At 39.6% G+C, this 24,185-nt stretch overlaps 1 protein-coding gene and 1 pseudogene across 1 annotated transcript; one reads left to right on the forward strand and one right to left on the reverse strand.

The window, feature by feature from the left end:
- Window positions 1-1,339: 1,339 nt before the first annotated feature.
- On the forward strand, window positions 1,340-12,258 carry LOC116573582 (sentrin-specific protease 2-like). Its single transcript, XM_032313756.1, is given in 2 exon segments — window positions 1,340-1,393; window positions 9,109-12,258. Coding segments are annotated over 2 exon segments (1,974 nt in total). The 3' UTR covers window positions 11,029-12,258.
- An 8,270-nt stretch (window positions 12,259-20,528) lies between these two features.
- LOC116573092 lies at window positions 20,529-21,725 on the reverse strand (annotated as a pseudogene).
- Between the last annotated feature and the right edge of the window lie 2,460 nt (window positions 21,726-24,185).

Consider the following 24,185-nt stretch of genomic DNA (forward strand, 5'->3'; position numbering starts at 1 on the left):
CACCCAGACGCCCCTTCAAGAGTGGCTTTAAATGAGAAGAAATTAAAATTAGATCAATCTTAAATATGTAAGAATAAAAAGGAAGAGTAGAAGGAAGAGAAAGAAGAAAGACAAGAGCAGAAGAGTAGTAGTCAAGGAGTAATATGAATTTTACTAAAGCTGGCATGGGACAAAACTAGAAAGAAAGAAATAACTTCATTAGTAGTATCTTTGTGGTATGACCAAATGTAGTTTGTTTTTATTCTATATGCTTGAAAAAATATCTTCCTATTTTTAATTTCATTTTTAACTTTAATATTTACCATTCAAAGAAATATTTTGGGACTTCAGGCAGGAATTTTCCTCAACCACACTGCATCCCCAAAGTTTTTCTATATGGTTGATCCCCCACCATATCTTAGGTCTTGGAGATGAACATTATTTTCTCTAACATGCATCAGTAATAATAGACATTCTTTCATCATGTTTGTTTCTTTTATTGTCCTTACCACAATAAGTCCTTATTAACTTAGTTATGTACATGTTAAATGTCTCTTGATCTCTCCCTTATCATTAACTCCAAAAAGGCAGTCAGCTTTTGTTTTCTTCACCAATATATAATCAATCGCCTAGCCCATGACACATTAGGTAGGAACTCAATAAACACGTTTGGATGAATAAACAATGTAAATGAGGAAAGTGAAATCGTAACAGAATTTGGAAATTTAACTGAAAATCTATAAGTACAAAATAAAAATTGATTTGCTGGACAAATGGTTGCAAATTTGTCATGACAAAACTGGCCATCTGTGTCCAGATTTTGTTTTCTGTAAACAGACTCTGTAAGTCTGTAAGTGAGTGACTCTGTAAGTGAGTGACTCCTTAAATTTTGCACCCTTGGGAACAAACGTGTCTCATTCTGATATCTCTGTTAATTTATCTATTATTTATTATATCCATAAACTTATCTTTTAAAGAGAAAAGAGGTCATCTCCAGGGTATTTCATCTTCCCAACTACCGGTTCCTGAATGCCTTTCCTTTTATACAAAGAGTATTATCTGTGTTCGGATTTTGTTCCTCTCCTTTAATATGATGTTGACTATTGTTGGTCTTCTTCTTTCAAGTAAATTTAGAATTAGTTTGCTGATATCCGTAAATTAACTTGATGGTATTTTGACTGGGATTGTATTGAATCTACAGACCAATTTGTGAAGAACCTGCATCTTGACCATATTGAATCTTATATGCATGAATAAGGAGACTTTCTCCCTTTCTTTTGCTCATCGTTACTTTCCATCAGCATCTTGAGTTGTTCTTATATAGATAAATGGTTACGTTTCCCTTTCTCCTGCTAGAGGTATGAGGAAATTTTTCTCCACTATTAACTATGAGGACCTGTTAGAACCCCTGGAGGTAAAACTCACAAATGTATAGAGACCCCCTATGGCTGGGTCCCCTTGGAGTTTGTTTTTGTTTTGCGGGGCTGGTCCTCACTTAGAGTTCTTATCAGAGTCATATCCACACTAAACCTCCAAGCAATTCACTAATTACAGCTCAGGTTTCCCAACCCCAGGACTGGTTTCTGTGGAAGTTTCTGCTCTGGAAAGTTGTAATTCTCTGTCTCTGCCTGTCTGTCTCTCCAGTTTTAGAAGCAGTGGTTTGTCCATGAACTCACTCTCTGAAATATCTAAGGAGAATTGCTTATTTTTCAGTTTCTTCAGCTTTTTAGTTGTTGGGAAGGAGTGACAATTTCTAAGCTCCTTATTTCTCAGACCAAATCAGTTGTGCTTATTTTCTTTTTTTTAAGAATTTTTTTAATTAAATTTATTTATTTTCAGCATAACAGTATTCATTTTTTTTTCACCACACCCAGTGCTCCATGCAATCTGTGCCCTCTATAATACCCACCACCTGGTACCCCAACCTCCCACCTCCCACCACTTCAAACCCCTCAGATAGTTTTTCAGAGTCCATAGTCTCTCATGATGCTTATTTTCTTTTAAGATTTATTTATTTATTTGAGAGAGGGAGAGAGAGAAAGAGGTGGTGGTGGGGCAGAAAGAGAGGGAGAGGAAGAAAAATCCTAAGCAGACACCCACTGAGTGTGGAGCCTGACACAAGGCTCCATATCATGTCCCTGAGATCAGGACCTCAGCCAAAACCAAGACATCACCACCCAGGGACCCCCAATTTTCCTTATTTTTTAATCAACATCTTCAGGTCTTGCAAACCCTTATCTCTCTTTTCTAACTTGCCTTTCCAATGATTGCCAATTAAATCACTCACTGAACAAAAGTTACAAAGTACCTGCTAAATTTAGTAAGACCTCTGCAAACTCTACAATAATCTGTAACCAAGATGTACCTGCTTTTATGATTTTATAACCCAGAGGAATAAACCTCAGTGAATTTCTTCCATTTCTATTATCTGACTTTTCAATCTAGTTAATAAACCATTTCATTAAACATTTAAAAATATTCTTATATGATATCATCATCTACATGGAAAAGGTATCCTTTTCCATGTAGATGATGATATCATATAAGAATATTTTTAAATGTTTAATGAAATTTATTTTCAGTAATAAATGAAGCAAACACAAAGTTAAAATTGTTGTGGTCGCTGAAAGTAATTTCAGTCATGAACTTCAAAAAGTTTGTCAATAGTTACAAGTGGGAAATACATTAGCAATGGAAAGACAATGCACTGGGGAGAGATGATTAAAGGAAATTGGATTTTGGTACTGGTAAAACGTATTTTCTTTTAAACGGAATGTCACTACTTCAAGTTACCTCTAAGTTTTAGGCAAAACAGTCTATGATATTTTTTATTTATGTACTGCGATTTAGGTAGAACAAAAAGTAATTTGAGATTTTGCTATGGTAACAAACGTGAAATTGCCAAAGTAGTAGGATGACACACTCAATAAAAAGCAGTCTCTATGTTTGCCAAGAGGATCTGCACCACAACTCACTTCAAGGATTTTAAATAAGTCTACCTAACCAAGTGGGAAGTTTGCAAGGAAGAAAGCACTTGTAGCCTTTCCAGAAATACAATATTACCTTGTTTTACTTATTTTCCAAGTAAACACATTCCAAAATTCTTTAGGAAAATTGTAAATTTGTTCTAACAAAAACCTAGGTGGTAAAAATATTCATCATGTGATTTAAATAAATACTTCTCAAGGAAGCAAAAGCAAAAATGAATTTTTGGGACATCATCAAGATCAAATCTTCTGTACGGCAAAGGAAACAGTCAACAGAACAAAGAGGCAATCCAAAGAATGGGAGAAGATATTAGCAAATGACAATATAGACAAAGGGCTGATATCCAGGATCTATAAGGTATTCCTCAAACTCAACACACACAAAACAGATAATCATGTCAGAAAATGGGCAGAAGACATGAACAGACACTTATCCAATGAAGACATACAAATGGCTAACAGACACATGAAAAAATGTTCATCATCACTAGTAATCAGAGAGATTCAAATCAAAACCACATTGAGATACCACCTGACACCAGTTAGAAGGGCCAAAATGAACAAGACAGTAAACAATGTGTGTTGGAGAGGATGTGGAGAAAGGGAAACCCTCTTACACTCTTGGTGGGAATGCAAGCTGGTGTGGACACTTTGGAAAACAGTGTGGAGATTCCTTAAGAAATTAAAAATAGAGCTTCCCTATGACCTTACAATTGCACTACTGGGTATTTACCCCAAAGATACAGATGCAGTGAAATGAAGGGCCATCCCTACCCCAGTGTTCATAACAGCAATGGCCACAATCACCAAACTGTGGAAAGAACCAAGGTGCCCTTCAACGGACGAATGGATGAGGAAGATGTGGTCCATATACACTGTGGAATATTATGCCTCCATCAGAAATAATGAATACCCAACTTTTGTATCAACATGGAAAGGACTGGAAGAGATTACACTGAGTGAAATAAGTCAAGCAGAGAGAGTAAATTATCATATGGTTTTGCTTATTTGTGGAGCATAACAAATAGCATGGAGGACATGGGGATATGGAGAGGAGAAGGGAGTTGGGGGGGAATTGGAGGGAGGGACAAATCATGAGAAACTGTGGACTCTGGGAAACAAACTGAGGGATTTGGAGGGGCAGGGAGTGGGAGGTTGGGTGAGCCTGGTGGTGGGTATTATGGAGGGCACATATTCCATAGAGAACTTGGTGTAGTGTGGAACACTGAAAAGAAATTTTTAAAAATTTAAAAAAATAAATAAAAATTTAAAATAACAAGTGGGGAAGAACACCAGGTGTTGTAGAAAAGTGTTGAATCACTAGATTTTTACACCTTAAACTAATGTTATTCTGTACATTAACTGAAATATAAATAAAATCTTAAAAATAAATAGATAAAAAATATTGCTCTTAGCCTGTGTAACAGATTGTTCCCATGTTTGTTTTTTTCCCCTACATGAATTTTTAGTTCCATATGTTTCCATCTTCTTATGTCAAGCCTTCAGCACTTTTGTGTTCATTCAGAGTTCAAGTAAAAAATTTTAACATTGGTAATTATCAAACTAGCAATTAATTGTGATATTTAATAGAAATCAATAAGACAAAACTGCTTGTAGGTTTGAGAACACATTGATAAATCAAATTAATGAACAGTATATTATGGAAATACAAAGTATAACAAATCTCAAGGAAGCACAAGATTCATCTTTGACTTCCAGCTTCCTGAAATGTATACATGACCCTCTGCAAATAACAAAACTCTCCCTCATTTATTATTTCTAAATATAAAAAAGATATCATCATTTATTAACTTTGCACTTAACATGTACTCCATAATTTCCAGCTCCTGTGGATTCAACAGCAAATTAACAAATCAGATCCCAGCCTTTTCCCTTTTGAAGCTTTGAATTTGTGGTCTCCACCTGAGGATGGCAACTCCTCTGGTTATCATTCATCTGCCTCTTCTTCATTCAGTTCTTAGTAAAATATTTCTCTTTAGGCCCTCTGTGATCATCCTGCTGAATGGTCTACTACTCTATCCCCATCATCTTTTTTTTTTTTTAATTTCTTTTCAGCGTAACAGAATTCATTGTTTATGCACCACACCCAGTGCTTCATGCAATATGTGCCCTCCATAATACCCATCATCTTCTATCACAAAACTGGCTGGTTTGCTTAATCAGTTTTTGAAATTAATTTATTCATATTTTTATTTTTTTAATATTTTTCTAACACAGTATAATGAAAATCCCATAGAGTTGACTTTGGCTGCACCTCCAGCAAAGTGACCAATACATTCTACATATATTTGTCAATAACTCTTACTTGAATTAATTAACTAATTCATCAGTGAGAAGAAATCAGAGAGGGAGAAAAACCATGAGAGACCTTGGAGTCCAGAAAACAAACCGAGGGTTACAGAAGGGAGGGGCATGGGAGGATGGGGTAATCGGGTGATGGGCGTCAAGGAGGGCACATGTTGTGATGAGCACTGGGTATTATACAAAACGAATGAATTGTTGAACACTACATCAAAAACCAATGATGTACTCTGTGGATAATACATTAGTCTCCTCCAACTCTTCTGAGGTTGTTTCTGCTCTCCAATAGGCTCTTTTTTCATTTTCTCAAAGAAAGTGATTACATTTTGTGTGGCTCAGAGATTGTCTAGCAGGAGGTAATTATGGGATTACTGAAAAGGTAAGGAGTAAGGTATGGCCCTTTTTCACTCCATTGATATTTTGTCCCATTTTCTTCTCCCACCTGTAGCATAAGGGGTAGAATCAACTTTTCCCAAAGATCTTGCATATGCGCTAAAGTATTGCAAACTAAATTTAAAAATGGGAAATGGTTGTTTAAAGTCCACTCACAATCTCTGGTATATCTGTAGAATAATTAATGGGTTTAAATTAATTCAAACTACTCTTACCATAATAAATTTACAATTTTTTTTTTCTTTTCAAAGACAAATGTAATTTTTCTAGCTGGGTAAAACTTTAATTTTTTTAAATTTATTTTCAATGTAACAGTATTCATTGTTTTTGCACCAAACCCAGTGCTCTATGCAATCCGTGTCCTCTCCAATACCCAAAACCTGGTTCCCCCAACCTCCCACCCCCTGCCCCTTCAAAACCCTCAGATTGTTTTTCAGAGTCCATAGTCTCTCATGGTTCACCTCCCCTTCCAATTTCCCTCAACTCCCTTCTCCTCTCCATCTCCCGTTGTCCTCCATGCTATTTGTTATGCTCCACAAATAAGTCAAACCATATGATAACTGACCCTCTTGCTTGACTTATTTCACTCAGCATAATCTCTTCCAGTCCCGTCCATGTTGCTACAAAAGTTGGGTATTCGTCCTTTCTGATGGAGGCATAATACTCCATAGTGTATATGGACCACATCTTCCTTATCCATTCGTCCATTGAAGGGCATCTTGGTTCTTTCCATAGTTGGGCGACCGTGGCCATTAATGCTATAAACATTGGGGTACAGATGGCCCTTCTTTTCACTCCATCTGTATCTTTGGGGTAAATACCCAGGAGTGCAATTGCAGGGTCAAATTCAGGAGATGCATATTTGCATTTTTATTGTGTTATTCGCAAATTTATGCACGTTAGTGAAATGTCATCCAAAAAAGAATAAAATAGGCTAATTGCAACTTTACATTCGCCACTTTCAGTCCTTGAATTTTTATAGTTTTTATAGTTCCCTAATATCTTCTTTACTTGTCTGCTTTCTTTATGCTTCCATGATCATGGCTAATGCATGTCACATAGCTGTTGGGATTGGAGAGTCCTTAAAACTGCCCATGTCATTGAATTAAGAGTATCTTTCCAAAGACAGTTAAACATCAGAGACTTTTTCTCAGGCAGGGTCAAGTTAAGGTCTTCCACAGTGTTTTTGTAAATTTAACTGCTCTTGGCATTCCAGTGTTACCTAACTTTAAATATGGCAAGGCATACAAGCTATTTCCTGTGCATATTTTATTCAGTGTTTTTTGTTTGTTTGTTTGTTTGTTTTTGGTTTTTTTTTTTTTTTTTCCCAAAACCTTCTTTGTGGACGCCTGGGTGGCTCAGTGGGTTAAGCCGCTGCCTTCGGCTCAGGTCAGGATCTCAGGGTCCTGGGATCGAGGCCCACATCAGGCTCTCTGCTCAGCAGGGAGCCTGCTTTCTCCTCTCTCTCTGCCTGCCTCTCTGCCTGCTTGTGATCTCTCTCTGTCAAATAAATAAATAAAATCTTTAAAAAAAAAAACCTTCTTTATAAATATGTTTATATTTTGGTGTGTTAGTTTTTGGGAGCTAGCTTTGGTTCTTTTGGTGAATTATTTACATAATGGTTTTCTTATCTCTAAAGTGAGTAGGTTGCACAAGATCACCATGATGTTCCAACCTCCTGCAGAGCTCTGGCTGCTAAAATGTGACTACCCTCATGCTATTCCCTTGTTCAAGAAGCTGCACTGGCTCCCAAGTACCTGTGGCTATGAGATCAGATTCCTCTGTTAGAATTTCTAGGCTCTCAACCTTCTAGGGTATCTCTCCCTCATATTAACTCTTGGTTCTCTGATACACAAACATACTGCACCTCACAGAGGTTGTCTAGGATTTAGGTGCTGGTGCCAGAATAGTTTTAAAATCCACATTCTTTACTTCACTGAAATGTTTTTTTTTTTTTTAAGTAGAATACACGAAATAGTGTATTTAGTGATATAGTACAAATTGTGATTCTAAAGACTGAAGGGTCAAATTGAGATTATTCTTTTTATGTGGACATAATAAAAAAGCTAAACAAAAACTGATGCTTCATGCTACACTTGATCTTATAATGGCTTTTAAGAAGATAATTTTGTTGAAATATTTGACTTGCAGAGTAAAATCTCATCACTTATGCAATGTAAGAATATAGTTTGGTCTCAAGATTTTAAAGTTGTAAAGTAAGCACCCACTTTAGTTATTTGGTATTTCTGGTATTTCTAATTATTTAATACTTTCATGTTTTATTTTAAATTTTTCTGTTTTTTAAAAATTTTTAAAAGATTTTATTTATTTGAGAGAGAGAAAGAGAGGGAGCACAGGGAAGCAAAGCAACAGGCAGAGAGAGAGAGAGAGAAGCAGGCTCCCCACTGAGATGGGAGCCCGATGTGGGGCTTGATCCCAGGACACTGGAATCATGACCTGAGCAGAAGGCAGCTGCTTAACCAACTGAGCCACCAGGCGCCCCTGGAATGATGCTTTTAAAGGCAAAAACAAAAGTGAGATTCATGAGATAAGAGAACTCCTACAGAATGTTATGTGATCCAGAATTCAGTAACAATTATTCAGTAGGTAGGTAGTAAACTTAATAATTCACCCAAGTAAAGTTGTCAACAAGGGCCTCATAAATTTGGTAGAATGATTTAAAGTCCTTTTCCATCAAAAGAACACTTACAGATATTAATGAAATCAAGATCAACTTCTTTCATCATAAGTTAAGTAAAGCTTAACAGTAACTCTCAGGATAAACTGTTGGCGCTGGCTACTGATGAAGAATTAAAGACGAATTTTGAAAATATAACATCACATTATTTATCCTAAATAAAAAATTAAGGATGAGTATCTTGAGCTTACTGAAATTGCTTTAAAATCACTTCTTTCACTGCTATCAAAATATCATTTTGAGACTGATTCCTCTATGATAAGTTTTAAGACACTGAAATAGTTCAGGTATGTTACTCCCTGTGAATACTGTTGTGGCCAATAGAGGCTATATTAGATTAGTCAAGCAAGGAACAAGTTCATTTTTACATTATAACTTTATATTTTGATGTGTAAGGTGTCTCTTCAAATTGTGAAGTAGGCATTCCATGTGGAGAATCACTATTTTACTCATAACTTCCTTAATTTCTCTTATGGAACTACAAAAAGTTCAAGTGTAATTATGGTTCTTTATATGATCGCTGTGATGCAAACTTTGAATGAACAATATGCACAGTTTTTAAAACTTTCCTGTAATGTTTGTTCTGATTATATTTGTTAAATGCCATATATTTTCAGTTGAATCTAACAGTAAAAATTGGGTTGGAGATTGAGGACGAAGATGCTTTCCGGTCGGGCGGGAGGAGGTGACGTCAGGAGTGGTGGCGGGGTTGCGGGGGGGCTCTTATAGCCCTCTGGACCTTTTATCTGTGGGCCCTCCGATCGCGTCACAAGTCGGCGACTGAGCCTAGGCGGTGGTGGCCGAGGCGGCGAAGGCGGCAGCAGCGGCGACAGCTCTGGGGTTTGCTTCTCGGGGTGTGTTGGCCGCTGCTGCTGCTTGGGCTTGGTATGTACAAATGGCTGGTTAGGATTCTCGGCACCATTTTCCATTTCTGTGACCCCAACCCGGGCCCTCCTGAAGAGGCGGCGCTCGAACAGCACTTTGTTTTCTATAGTGGACCCTGATGAAATACCAGCCAAAAGACCAAGATTAGATTATTTCATTCACCAAGTCAAAACCAGTCTCTACAATGCTGCCAGCTTATTTGGATTCCCATTCCAGCTGACCACAAAACCCATGGTAACTTCTGCTTGTAATGGAACACGGAATGTGGCCCCTTCAGGAGAGGTATTTTCGAACTCTTCATCTTGTGAACTGACAGGTTCTGGATCCTGGAACAACATGCTGAAACTGGGTAATAAATCTCCTAATGGAATAAGTGACTATCCAAAGATCAGAGTGACTGTAACCCGAGATCAGCCCGGCAGAGTCCTGCCTTTCTTTGGTTTTACTTTGAACTCAGAGGGGTATAACAGAAGACCAGGTGGCCGTCATCATAGCAAAGGCCCTTCAGAGAGTTCCTTAACCTGGAAGCCTCAGGAACAGGTTGTAACAGAAATGATTTCTGAAGAGGGTGGCAAGGGTCTGAGGCGTCCCCACTGTACTGTGGAGGAGGGTGTTCAAAAAGAGGAAAGAGAGAAATACCGAAGGTTATTGGAGCGACTTAAAGAAGGTGGTCATGGAAACTCTGTTCCTCCGGTAGCTCCTACTTACCACAGCTCTCAAAGAAGTCAGATGGACACATTAAAGACCAAAGGCTGGGGGGACGAGCAAAGTCACGGAGTCAGAACAACTCAGTTTGTTCCAAAACAATACAGAGTTGTTGAAACAAGGGGACATTTATGCTCAGTGAGAACTGAGAAGAGGTGTTGTTCAAAGGGGAAAATTTCTGATACAGAAAGGACAGTTGGAATCAGACTTGAAAATGAAGGTAGGAGGGGACACCAGCTGGAACCTGACCTATCCGAAGAGGTGTCAGCCCCACTCCGCCTGGGCAGTGGGAGCAATGGCTTACTCAGGAGGAAAATGTCAATACTTGAGACAAAAGAAAAACATTGCTCAGGCAAAGAGAGGGATAAAAGGATGGATGATCTTCTTGAACTTACAGAGGACATGGAAAGGGAAATCAGTAATGCCCTAGGTCATGGCCTACAGGATGAGGTCCTAAGTAGCGCTTTCAAGCTGCGAATCACTCGAGGTGACATCCAGACCTTGAAGAACTATCACTGGCTCAATGATGAAGTCATTAATTTTTATATGAATCTTCTGGTGGAAAGAAACAAAAAATAAGGGTATCCAGCACTTCATGCATTCAGTACTTTTTTCTATCCCAAATTAAAGTCTGGTGGTTACCAGGCAGTGAAAAGATGGACCAAAGGGGTCAATCTCTTTGAACAGGAACTTATTCTGGTGCCTATTCATTGGAAGGTACATTGGAGCCTGGTGGTGATAGACCTAAGAAAAAGGTGTCTTAAATATCTGGATTCTATGGGACAAAAGGGCCACAGGATCTGTGAGATTCTCCTTCAGTATTTACAGGATGAAAGTAAGACCAAAAGAAATATTGATCTGAATCTTTTAGAGTGGACCCACTACAGCATGAAGACACATGAAATTCCTCAACAGCTGAATGGGAGTGATTGTGGAATGTTTACTTGTAAATATGCAGATTATATCTCTAGGGACAAACCTATCACATTTACTCAGCACCAGATGCCTCTCTTCCGGAAGAAGATGGTGTGGGAAATCCTTCATCAGCAGTTGCTGTGAGAATGCCCCGCCCAGTCCCTCGAGCTGCTGGTGGTTCTGTCACGGAGGACTGATGTTTCCATATACCTCATGCATCGTGGGTTCAGAAGTCCCTGCATCACCTCTGTTGTCTCACAGGTACTGAGCTGTCGGGCGTGCACGCCGGCCTCTCCCGCACCCTGGTCCTGACGTGCTGTGTGGAGGTTCTGCCTGCAACCCCATGTGTGAGCCTGTGCCTGCTCAGAGCCTGGACTGTTCAACCCACACAAGAACAAATGCTAATTAATAACTTTTTTTAATGATTTTTTTTCCCTGTGAATGTTCGAAATGCAGGATTTATTCTATGATTTGTCTTTTGTGTGTTTGTTCACGTGTGTTCATTCGCTCACTCATTAGCAGACATAATGGGCTGTGGCTATGTGCTTTTGCTCTTTCAGTTAACTCTGAATTACCTGAACTATTTATTTTTGAAGGAGTGTTAATCAAGCTCCACTCCCAGCTGAAGATCAGGAGGGCAATCAGGGAGGTGGGGAGGAAGGAAGTGTTAATGAACTTCTCTAAGGCTGGAGCAGAGACTGCCAACTCGAATCTAGAGATCTTCTTATGTTGGAGGCTTGACGATGCCGGGAGAAGCTCTGTGGCCGAGGGCTTTGGCCGCCTTCCAGAGCATGCCTGACACAACAGCACTGGCGTGGAGGCATGGAAAAGTGGAACTGTGGCTCTCCACACGTCTTCAGAAGAGTGTCGTGGTCATCCACTTTCTGGAAATGAGGTGACTTGGCTACTCTTGAAACTGGATTTGAAGTAACTGTAAACCCGAAATCTTCATTTTCATCCTAGATCTGGTTGAGTATAAACCTCAGAATTGTAAGGGCTGGCCTGGGCCGTTGATTTCAAAAGATACTCTTCACTGTAAAAGCTATTTTTCCTCAAAGATTTTTTTCTATATATAAAGCCAAAATTAAGTTTTATACTCATTAGGATTTACATTCCCCTCCCCCCCCATTCCATCCCCACTGAAATTTGGAAGAATATTTAGTACTTGGCTCTGAGGCTGCCAGTTATACAATAATCTATTTTGCATATGAAAGTTTGTATTTAACTTTATTGTTCATTAAAAACTTTACAGTGGTTACGCAGTTTTAATTTCAGAAAGTTTAGAGTTGGTCAGAACATATTTTGCAAGATCTAGTGCCTAGTGTTGCTTTTCTGATGTAATAAAGGTTGTCTGGCAGAACCTGAAAAAAAAAATTGGGTTGTATTTCGTCTGTTTTTAATTCAATTTCACTTTCCTAGTAATTTATTTTATTGGATTTTACAGAAGTATAGTTTTTGTAACAAACCAGAAATATTTATAACTGGACTTTTGGGAGCACCTGGGTGGCTCAGTGGGTTAAAGCCTTTGCCTTCAGCTCAGATCATGATCTCAGGGTCTTGGGATAAAGCCTCACATCGGGCTCTCTGCTCAGTGGGGAGCCTGCTCCCCCCTTTTTCTGCCTGCCTCTCTGCCTACTTGTGATCTCTCTGCCAAATAAATAAATAAAATCAGCTTTTTGCTCTAGTTAATTGAGACACAGTGCCCTATACTTCCTGAGTGTCTATACTTCCCGAATGATACAGTGATAAGGACGTATTAAATGTTCAGCAAATATCTATGGATATAGAGATTTTTTACCAATTAATTAGGTCACATTATTAGGGAATAATTTCTCTGAGTGGATCGCTATTCCTATAGGGGGCTTCTTTGCATCTGTCAGTTTCCAGGGGTAGAAATAATTAGAGTACAGAACATGAACTGAATTGTGTATAATTCTTCATAAATTTTGAAATGTGAATGAGGTTGATGTCACAGAAAACTGCATGGAATTTAGTACTCCTCTAAATAAAGCAAGCACACCTTCTCTGTTCTATGAACTGTGTCTATCATCATGCAGACAAAACAATAACTTAGAATGCCTAAAAACCATCAGGATGTTATGTGACCAGGAAAAAACTTCTTAAAAGAATAAAAAAAGCAAACACCCTACTGCCTTTTGTTTTGGAAGTTTTGATGTTAGGAAACTAGCCAGGCTGAGATTCTGTTTGACTAAACAAAAGAATACTATGAAAGTAAAAAATTAAACATTATGTCAAGACTTTGGCATTTCATTATTAGTCTCACAGGATACAAAGTCAGTGTATCCCTACATGGAAGTCCATGGGAAAAAGGCCAAAAACAAACTGAAGCAGTTGATGGTCCTTGATCTCTTCTTTAAGACCTATAACTCCCGGTATTTGGAAGTTCAAGAAAACATTTACTGTAGTAAGTAACTATAATTCTTTTAAATAAACTTTTAATCAAGATCAGCTTTTACCTTTAAAATAAACCTTTAATCAAAGTCTTAATTTCTTCTCCAGCTGTGGGTTCTATCTGGAATCCTAGGAAGGACAATGGGGTATGCTCATTTCCTCCCTGAGTGGACAAGCTGAGTGCCATTGTTATTCTATGGAATCCTTACCTTGCTTTTCCTGTTGTGTGAACCAAGAATATATTTTTTCTCTGAATGATGTAAAATGTGATTGGCTGTTACAGTGATTGTCAATTGTGTATGTGCATTATTGAATTACACAATGGCTTTCAATAACCCATCAATAAAGTTCATAAGGGAATGGAATTCTATCTCCTATTTTTTCAATGGGGGTAACAGTATGAACCATTATAGTCAAATGCTGTTTCCGCAGTGTAACTAATTGAACTTGCTAATATTACCTATTACCATGTCAAAGTTAACATAAAAGAGAAACATTAGCATGTTAGGACAATTTAGATACAGGAGAGTATTTCTATAAGAAACCCTACAGAGTTGTAAGTGAGAGAACACAGCAGCCTCCCCTTTCTCAGCAAGTTGATCTTTTTTAGACTAATCTATATCCCATGGGCCCACCAGACTAAGAAAACACTTTTATAAATTTGCTGCCAGGATCAAATACAGACATACATTCCTATTTTGATTAAAAAAAAAAAACCTGATGCTGGGGCGCCTGGGTGGCTCAGTGGGTTAAAGCCTCTGCCTTTGGCTTAGGTCATGATCTCAGGGTCCTGGGACTGAGCCCTACATTGGGGTCTCTGCTCAGCAGGGAGCCTGCTTCTCCCCCTTCCCTCCCTCTGCCTGCCTCTCTGCCTACTTGTGATCTCTGTCAAATAAATAAAATCTTTAAAAAAAAACTGATTCTATTGCACTACAAGGTCTTTGTCCCAAAGATACAGATGTACTGAAAAGAAGGGGCACATGCACTGCAATGTTCATAGCAGCAATGTCCACAACTGTCAGACTGTGGAAAGAGCCCTTCAACAGACCAATGGATAAAGCAGATGTGGTACGTGTATACAATGGAATATTATTCAGCCATCAGAAAGGATGAATGCCCATCATTTGCATCAACATGAATGAACTGGAGGGGATTTTGCTAAGCAAAGTCAAGCAGAGAAAGACAATTATATGGTTTCACTCACAAGTGGAACATAAGGAATAGTGTGGAGGGCATTAGGAGAAGGGAGAAATGAAGGAGGAGAAATCAGAGAGGGAGAGGAATCCTCATAGTTCAGGACTACGGACCCTAGGAAACAAACTAAGGGTTTCAGAGGGGAGGGGCTGGAAGAAGGGGTACCAGGATGATGGGTATTAGGGAGGGCACATGTTGTGATGAGCACTGGGAGTCAGAAGCAAATAATGAATCACTGAACACTACATCAAAAACTAATGATGTACTATAGAGGGGCAAACTGAACATTAAAAACAAAGACCAAAAAGTAAACCTGATGCTCTCTTGCAAATCATGGGTCTCTTGAGCATTTGGGGAGCACATTAAAAGGTAGTTTATGATTTTCTTTGTTCAAATTATTGATGACCTGTCAAAATATGTAATATGTATTTCAGTATTAGAAGGAAATATCCAAAACAAAATCCAAAAAGAGAAGACTACTTTTATGATGACATAGAAAAAATAATTGGTATGCTTTTAATCAGTTCTTTCCTTGAACTAGATAATTTAAATTGCTCTTGTCTGGTAGACTAGAAGGAAGTGTTTGCTATAACAATTCCCCCAGTCCTTAGATTTGATTTCTGAGCACTTTTAGAAATTTTCTTTTTTCTTTTTCTTATTTCTGTTCTTAACAGGGAGGGAAGCTATGCCTTTCCCTATAGGCAAATCACGGACAACAGCCTAGCCTGTGGCCCACTTTAGACCTTACCCATCTGAATTTAAATTGCTATCAGAGGGTGCCTGGGTGGCTCAGTCCTTAAGCATCTCTTTTGGCTCAGGTCATGATCTTAGTGTCCTGGGGTCAAGACAAACATCATTCTCCCTGCTTTGCAGGAAGCCTGCTTCTCCCTCTCCCACTCCTCCTGCTGTGTTCTCTCTCTCGCTCTGTCTCTCTCTGTCAAATAAATTTTTTAAATCCCTTTAAAAAAATAAAATAAAATGCAATCACAAGATTTCTTCCAAATGACCAAAATTTAACAGGTCATTTTCCCTCTGGATTTCTATTTGCCACTTACTCTGTACTTTGATGTTGCAAAACTGGTTCAAATTTCCTCTTCTCTCTCTATGCCTAATATAAAGTTTCTTCTGTCAGCAAAATCAGTAAAATTGTCTTTCATCATAATTTTTAAGATAAATTAATCATTTATATTGGGCTTATTATTTTAATACTGAAGCAAATAACTTATTTGCTATTCACTGCTTTAGACTAGTTTTTAATGTTCATATGAGAATGTTCATGTAAAAGAGAGATAATTTGTCATATATATGTAGGTAGATATAGATATATAGATATAGATATAATTTGGAGAATAAGCAATGTCTACAGTCTACCATCAGCAATACATTGGAAGAGACCAATCTCTAAATGTACTTCCATGTAATTGAGAGTTTTGAAGTTATAGTTCCAAGATCATGATGTAATTGGGAAGTATTCCACTGAAAGTAATATGCCCATTTTAAGCAAATTTAGTTACATGGCCTATTGCTGAAATAATTATATTTACATTGCATGTGTAGCAAGATATAAAAGTATCTTAGACTTTAAAATACAAAAACTAAAAAGTTTGAGTTTAGTTTATGACATTTCCAATAAAAAATGAAGGGGTGGCCTGGGTGGCTCAGTGAATTGAGCTATGGACTCTGAATTTCAGCTGAGGTCATGATCTTGTTGTCCTGGCATTGAGCCCCATGTCAGGTTCTGAGCTTAGCAGGGAGTCTTTTCCTAGCTCTTCCTCTTGTCCTTCCCCTGTGCATGTGCACTATTCTTGCTCAGATAAATAAATAAATAAAGTCTTTTTAAAAAATGAAAAGTAGAAACAACATGACAATCGCAAATCAAATAAAGATATTTAGAGCTTCCAATATTTTAATATTCCATCATTGTCTTTTATGACTGAATTTAAGCTCATCTTTTCCTGTTTTCCAATTGAATTATCTTAGCAGTGTGATGATGTTGGTGTCTTTTTCCCCACTGACCATGATATTTGACTACTTCTTTTTTAAAAAAATTCACATATAATCTATTATTTGTTGCAGGGGTAGTTCTGTGATTCATCAGCCTTACACAATTCACAGTGCTCACCATAGCATATACCCTCCCCAATGTCCATCACCCTGTCACGACACCCCACTCACCCTCCTCCATTCCAGTAACCATTGATTTGTTTTCTGAGTTTAAGACCCTCTTATGGTTTGTCATCCTCTCTGGTTTCATCTTGTTTCATTTTCCCCTCCCTTCATGTATGATAGTCTATCTTGTTTTTCAAATTCCTGATTTCCGTGTGATCATATGATAATTGGCTATTTCTGATTGACTTGTTTCACTTAGCATAATACCCTCTAGTTCCATCCATGTCATTGCAAATTGCAAGATTTGGGGGGGTTTGATGGCTGCATAATATTCCATTGTATATACAGACAATGTTTTCCTTATCCATTCTTTTGTTGATGGACATTTAGGCTCCTTCCATAGTTTGGTTATGGTGGACATTGCTGCTATAAACATTGGGGCACGTGTGCCCCTTCAGATCACTACACTTGTATCATTGCAATAAATACCCAGTAGCGCAGTGCTGGGTCATAGGGGAGCTCTACCTTCAACTTTTTGAGAAAACTCCTAATTGTTTTCCAGATTGGCTGCACCAGCTTGAATTCCCACCAACAGTGTGGGAGGGTTCTGCTTTCTCCACATCCTCACCAACTTCTGTCATTTCCTGACTTAATTTTAGCCATTCTGACTGGTGTGAGGTGGTATCTTACTGTGGTTTTGATTTGTATTTCTCTGATGCCCAGTGATATTGAGCACTTTTCCATGAGTCTGTTAACCATTTGGATGATTTCTTTGCAGAAATATCTGTTCACATCTTCTACCCATTTCTTGAGTGGATTATTTGTTCTTTGGGTTTTGAGTTTGATAAGTTCTTTATAGCTGTTGGCTAATAGCCCTTTATCTGATATGTCATTAGATATTTGCTAATTCTGTTGGTTGTCTTTTCTATCTGTTTTCTTTTTTGTCCAAAAGCTACTTATTTTGATGAGGTTCCAGTAGTTCATTTTTGCCTTTATTTCCATGGCCTTTGGAGAGGTGTCTAACAAGAAGTTGTTGGGGTAAAGGTCAAAGAGGTTGCTGCCTGGGTTATCCTCAAGGATTTTGATGGAATCCTGTCTCACATTGAGGTCTTTCATCCATTTTGAGTCTATTTTTCTGTTTGGTGTAAGGAAATGCTCCAGTTTCATTCTTCTGCATGTGGTTGTCTGATTTTCCCAACACCATTTGTTGAAGAAACTGTCTTTTTCCCATCAGATATTCTTTCCTGATTTGTTAAAGATTAGGTGACCATAGAGCTGAGGGTCCATTTCTGAGCACTGTGCTCTATGCCATTGACAAATATGTCTGCTTTTGTGCCAGTACCATAATGTCTTGATTTTTTTTTATGCACAGATAATTTAATGGAATTTACTTGATTTTCCCCTCTCAGGGTCTGACTTCAAGAAACCTAATTACAAAGTCATCATCATATCCTAGATTTATTACAACTGACCTGCAGGCAAAAGGATAGAACTATTACATAAACACTTCAATTCCATGTATATATCTTAAATAGAGGAGGGTTCAAACAAGAATACAGGATAAAATATTCCCAAGCTCCAAGAAGCAGGTCTGTTACTGAGTTCCATTTGTACAGACAAATAAAGCAATATCCCTGCACATTAGCTTTTTGATAATTTTTATACATTTTTCTATGGTACAAGAGAAAAATAACCAGAGCTCACAATGTACAGTTCTTACACTATTTTCACAGTTTATGAACACTATACATCCTTTTGTTTTAATAAAGACACATTGTACTAAGCTCCTTGCCCTTAAGTTTATAGCTTATAATAATCTATGATTAATACACTAAAATTGCCTTTTCATGTGGTCATCCACACAAGAGAACTGTCAGATGAAGCTCCTGGACAGTCAGAATTGCTTTTATCACCACGTGTCCAATGGCAAAGTGACCCTACCCGGCGCCAGATGGGAAGTGGACAACAGAGCAACAGATATCCTCTTGAGTCCCCGGGAGCAACGGAGGACGATGGCTTGGTGTGGCTGAAGGAAGACACACAACAAGGCTTCCTTTCGGGGCACTGGGGTGGTCGAAGGTTTAGGAGGCTGGGGTGGGGAAAAACTGGGGAAACTAGGGAAGTGGACCGAAGCGATAATTCATTTCTGAAACTTGGAGATTTATGGGGATGTCACGTGACACAACACCGTCCTCCCTGGACTGTTTTACAGCATTTGGTACAGTCACCCTGGGAGGGCGCTCCCCTCACCCTGCCCCAGCACCACCGGCCGCACCTGCTTCCAAGGACACCACGGGCTCTCAGCCTCGGCCGCCTTCTCCCGTGCGCTAGAACTGCTCACAGAGGTGCTTCACTGTCGCACGGAGCCACACACTCGGGGCCAGCGAGGCCACCATGACACCAAAGGGGGCCACCTGGCTAATGAGTTGGTGATGGAGCACAACATCAGGGGGCAGACCTCATCAGTGGCCTCACAACTACTCTGGGGTGGTTTGGGGGTTTGGGTTGGTTTGGGTTTTTTTGTTTTGTTTTGTTTTGCTTTCAAGAGAATTCCATTTCTAAAAAATAGTGATCTGCCAGAGACTCTCACCAGCAATGAGCTTCTGTAAGGGACCCTCGTCTGGTCTGACATGTCTCTGGAAGACGCTTCTTCACCACCTGCCACATCTGTGGGGTCCTACGTTTCTCAGCCTTTTAAACATTACAGCATGGGAGGGACTGGGGGCTAAACATCCCTGGAAATTAAAAAGGCTTTTGCTACAGGATGGGGGGAAAAAGCAAAATATTGGATTAAGCAAAAGTCACAGAGTGGCAACAGACCAGATGGGAAGGGAGGGGGATTCCAAAACCGAAGATCTGGGCCAGTGAGAGCAGAAGGTTGAGGTTTGGTCTTGTGCTGCCCTACAAGCACAGTCTATGTATCAGTCAAGGCACATCGCTTCTAGCTGCTTCTCCCTGTGCGTGAGCTGTGAAGGCTGAAGTCTCAGGCATGGGACTGAGGGGAACTCAGAGCTGTTACAAGTCGTTCTGGGTCAGATGCTCGGCATGGAAACATCTGTACTCTTTGCCCTCAGTACGTTTTTCTTGTTTCAGTCAGTGGTTTGTGGCAGATGGAACATCAAGTTGGCAGTACACAGAATTTGAGAATGAAGATTCTTAGGATCAGCACCTTCTCTGACAAAGTGGCAGACTCCTGAGTCTTCCCAACGAAGAGCAGAAGGACCGGTAAAGGAGAAAAGAACACATTCTGTCCCATCTCAATATTTCCGTGTCCACCTCTTTGAACGCAACATGGTTTTTGGTAAAGATAAATTCATTCTAATTTAATGTGATATTTCAAACAGGAAATTTGGCTGAGCACATCAATCCCCGAACACCGACTGATCGTAAATCAACAGAATATCAAATCAGTAAATCTATAGCACTTGGTGAAGACGGTAAATCCCTCCCTTGTCTCCCAGTTCCAGAAGGCCGTGGGCCTTGTGGGCTGCGCCAGCTCTCTCACTCAAGCTGGAGTCTCTAGGTTCAGACCTCATATGTCCATCACCGCATTCTTCCGGCATCTGAAGTCCAACAAAACACCACTCCAGTAGCTGCGTCTTCAGGTTTTGAGCCTAGAAGTGAATTTAAGAAGTGATCTAATCACACTCAGCAAATTGATCGTACTGACTTCCACATTTCATGAGTAAATTCATCACACAGGAACAGGATGTGGTCTCTCTGACCAGCACTAACACTGTGATCAATCAGGTATCATGGGGATGCGTGTTCTAAATGACGGGAGTATACAGACAGGATGGGAATGAACACCAATCTTATTGCACATGGTGTCTGGGCGAGCAGTAAAAACACTGTGATATGGGATGAAAATTCTTTACGTCTTGCTTCCTCTCAGCCCTTTTTTTCTCAAATCTGATGCAGCAGCAAGATCAGTCGACATACATGGGAGAGCTGGGAGTTGCTGGCATCTGATCCAGGATCATGCAAACATAGCAGGCGACCTCGATGGTACGTTCTTCATACATCAAAATAAAGGGATGTTTCAGAAGGTCTTTATACTTTGGCCTTTTGGATTCATCCTTCGTAAGGCACAAGTTGACAAAGTTGATGAAGCTCAGGGAGAACTTGCATTCTTCAGAGTTGCTCAGCTGTGGAGGGTCCCCTTTCACGACTTGCGTGAGCTGATCGAACACACTGTTCCACTTCGGGTAAGGAAACCTGCCTGTGGCTAACTCATACAATGTGATCCCCAAACTCCAGACTTCAGAGTGGATGTCATATCCTTGTCGTGATGCACTCGGGTCTATTCTTTCAGGTGCCATGTAAGGCCTACACCCGGAATCTCTTGTCTTAGCAATGGAGTCCACCAGCTGTCCACTGATACCAAAGTCACAGAGCTTAATATTTCCACTCCTGTCCAGAAGAATATTAGAAGGTTTGATATCTCTGTGAATGATTTTCAAGTTTTCTTTTAAGTGGTTTAGTGCTTTCACAGTTGCTAAAGTGATTTTACCTAAAATTTCTTCTGGAATAACATCATCTAATACACTATATACATATTTGTAAAACTTATCAAACGAGATAGACATGAGTTCCATACAGATCCAACAGTCACCCTCTCTGAAGAGTGCACCATAAAACTGAACAATGTACGGGCAATCACTACTCCGCATTACTATATCCAAATTTATAAGAAGTTGGTTTTGTTCTTTTTCATCCACTGTTGACCAAACTCTTTTAACTGCCATTATTTGCCCACTTGGTTTGTGGACATTTTGTTGACAGAACCATAAGCTCCTCGTCCAATTTCTCCAAGGTCTTTCCAGTCCTCTGCAGTGAAATCCCAGTGCTGCTTAGGCGAGATCTTCAGTTTTCCTGACGATTGAATGCTGTGTGTTCTCAGTCTCTCTATATGTGGGTTTTGAACTCCTGTAGTGTTGGGATTCAGAGTAAACCTTGCTGTAGATTTGAAAGGTGGATTTGCAAAATTCAACCTTAGTGCTTGCGTTTACCCTGCATGCTGCTGACAGCCGGGTGGCCCGGTGCCAGGGTCCCCACGGGGCCGGGGTGCCACTGCCACTGCTGCTCCTGGAGCCACGGCCACCGCTCGGGCTTGGAGCCACCATTGTTGGGAGTGAAGAGCCCAGAGGCACTGGGGAGGCTGCAAGGCCTGTCTTGATTTTTATAGCTTTGTAATAGAGCTTGAAGCCCATGATGCCACCACTTTGATTTTCTTTTTCAATATACTTTTGGCTATTTAGGGTCTTTTCTGGTTCCATGCAAATTTTAGGATTATTTGTTCCAGTTCTGTGAAAAAAGTTGATAGCATTTTTTTTTTGAATTTTTATTTTTATTTCCAGCATAACAGTATTCATTATTTTTGCACCACACCCCGTGCTCCATGCAATCCGTGCCCTCTATAATACCCACCACCTGGTACCCCAACCTCCCACCCCCCGTCCCTTCAAAACCCTCAGATTGTTTTTCAGAGTCCATAGTCTCTCATGGTTCACCTCCCCTTCCAATTTCCCCCAACTCCCTTCTCCACTCTAAGTCCCCATGTCCTCCATGCTATTTGTTATGCTCCACAAATAAGTGAAACCATATGATAATTGACTCTCTCTGCTTGACTTATTTCACTCAGCATAATCTCTTCCAGTCCCGTCCATGTTGCTACAAAAGTTGGGTATTCATCCTTTCTGATGGAGGCATAATACTCTATCCCCAGGGGTACAGGTCTGTGAATCACCAGGTTTACACACTTCACAGCACTCACCAAAGCACATACCCTCCCCAATGTCCATAATCCCACCCCCTTCTCCCAAACCCCCTCCCCCCAGCAACCCTCAGTTTGTTTTGTGAGATTAAAAGTCACTTATGGTTTGTCTCCCTCTCAATCCCATCTTGTTTCATTTATTCTTCTCCTACCCACTTAAGCCCCCATGTTGCATCACCACTTCCTCATATCAGGGAGATCATATGATAGTTGTCTTTCTCTGCTTGACTTATTTCGCTAAGCATGATACGCTCTAGTTCCATCCATGTTGTCGCAAATGGCAAGATTTCATTTCTTTTGATGGCTGCATAGTATTCCATTGTGTATATATACCACATCTTCTTGATCCATTCATCTGTTGATGGACATCTAGGTTCTTTCCATAGTTTGGCTATTGTGGACATTGCTGCTATAAACATTCGGGTGCATGTGCCCCTTTGGATCACTACGTTTGTATCCTTAGGGTAAATACCCAATAGTGCAATTGCTGGGTCATAGGGCAGTTCTATTTTCAACATTTTGAGGAACCTCCATGCTGTTTTCCAGAGTGGCTGCACCAGCTTGCATTCCCACCAACAGTGTAGGAGGGTTCCCCTTTCTCCGCATCCTCACCAGCATCTGTCATTTCCTGACTTGTTGATTTTAGCCATTCTGACTGGTGTGAGGTGATATCTCATTGTGGTTTTGATTTGTATTTCCCTGATGCCGAGTGATATGGAGCACTTTTTCATGTGTCTGTTGGCCATCTGGATGTCTTCTTTGCAGAAATGTCTGTTCAGGTCCTCTGCCCATTTCTTGATTGGATTATTTGTTCTTTGGGTGTTGAGTTTGCTAAGTTCTTTATAGATTCTGGACACTAGTCCTTTATCTGATATGTCATTTGCAAATATCTTCTCCCATTCTGTCAGTTGTCTTTTGATTTTGTTAACTGTTTCCTTTGCTGTGCAAAAGCTTTTGATCTTGATGAAATCCCAATAGTTCATTTTTGCCCTTGCTTCCCTTGCCTTTTGCGTTGTTCCTAGGAAGATGTTGCTGCGGTTGAGGTCAAAGAGGTTGCTGCCTGTGTTCTCCTCAAGGATTTTGATGGATTCCTTTCGCACATTGAGGTCCTTCATCCATTTTGAGTCTATTTTTGTGTGTGGTGTAAGGAAATGGTCCAATTTCATTTTTCTGCATGTGGCTGTCCAATTTTCCCAGCACCATTTATTGAAGAGGCTGTCTTTTTGCCATTGGACATTCTTTCCTGCTTTGTCGAAGATTAGTTGACCATAGAGTTGAGGGTCTATTTCTGGGCTCTCTATTCTGTTCCATTGATCTATGTGTCTGTTTTTGTGCCAGTACCATGCTGTCTTGATGACGACAGCTTTGTAATAGAGCTTAAAGTCCGGAATTGTGATGCCACCAACGTTGGCTTTCTTTTTCAATATCCCTTTGGCTATTCGAGGTCTTTTCTGGTTCCATATAAATTTTAGCATTATTTGTTCCATTTCTTTGAAAAAGATGGATGGTACTTTGATAGGAATTGCATTAAATGTGTAGATTGCTTTAGGTAGCATAGACATTTTCACAATATTTATTTTTCCAATCCAGGAGCATGGAACATTTTTCCATTTCTTTGTGTCTTCCTCAATTTCTTTCATGAGTACTTTATAGTTTTCTGAGTATAGATTCTGTGTCTCTTTGGTTAGGTTTATTCCTAGGTATCTTATGGTTTTGGGTGCAATTGTAAATGGGATTGACTCCTTAATTTCTCTTTCTTCTGTCTTGCTGTTGGTGTAGAGAAATGCAACTGATTTCTGTGCATTGATTT

Source organism: Mustela erminea, chromosome 14 (assembly GCF_009829155.1).
Source record: "Mustela erminea isolate mMusErm1 chromosome 14, mMusErm1.Pri, whole genome shotgun sequence".
Lineage (NCBI taxonomy): Eukaryota > Metazoa > Chordata > Mammalia > Carnivora > Mustelidae > Mustela > Mustela erminea.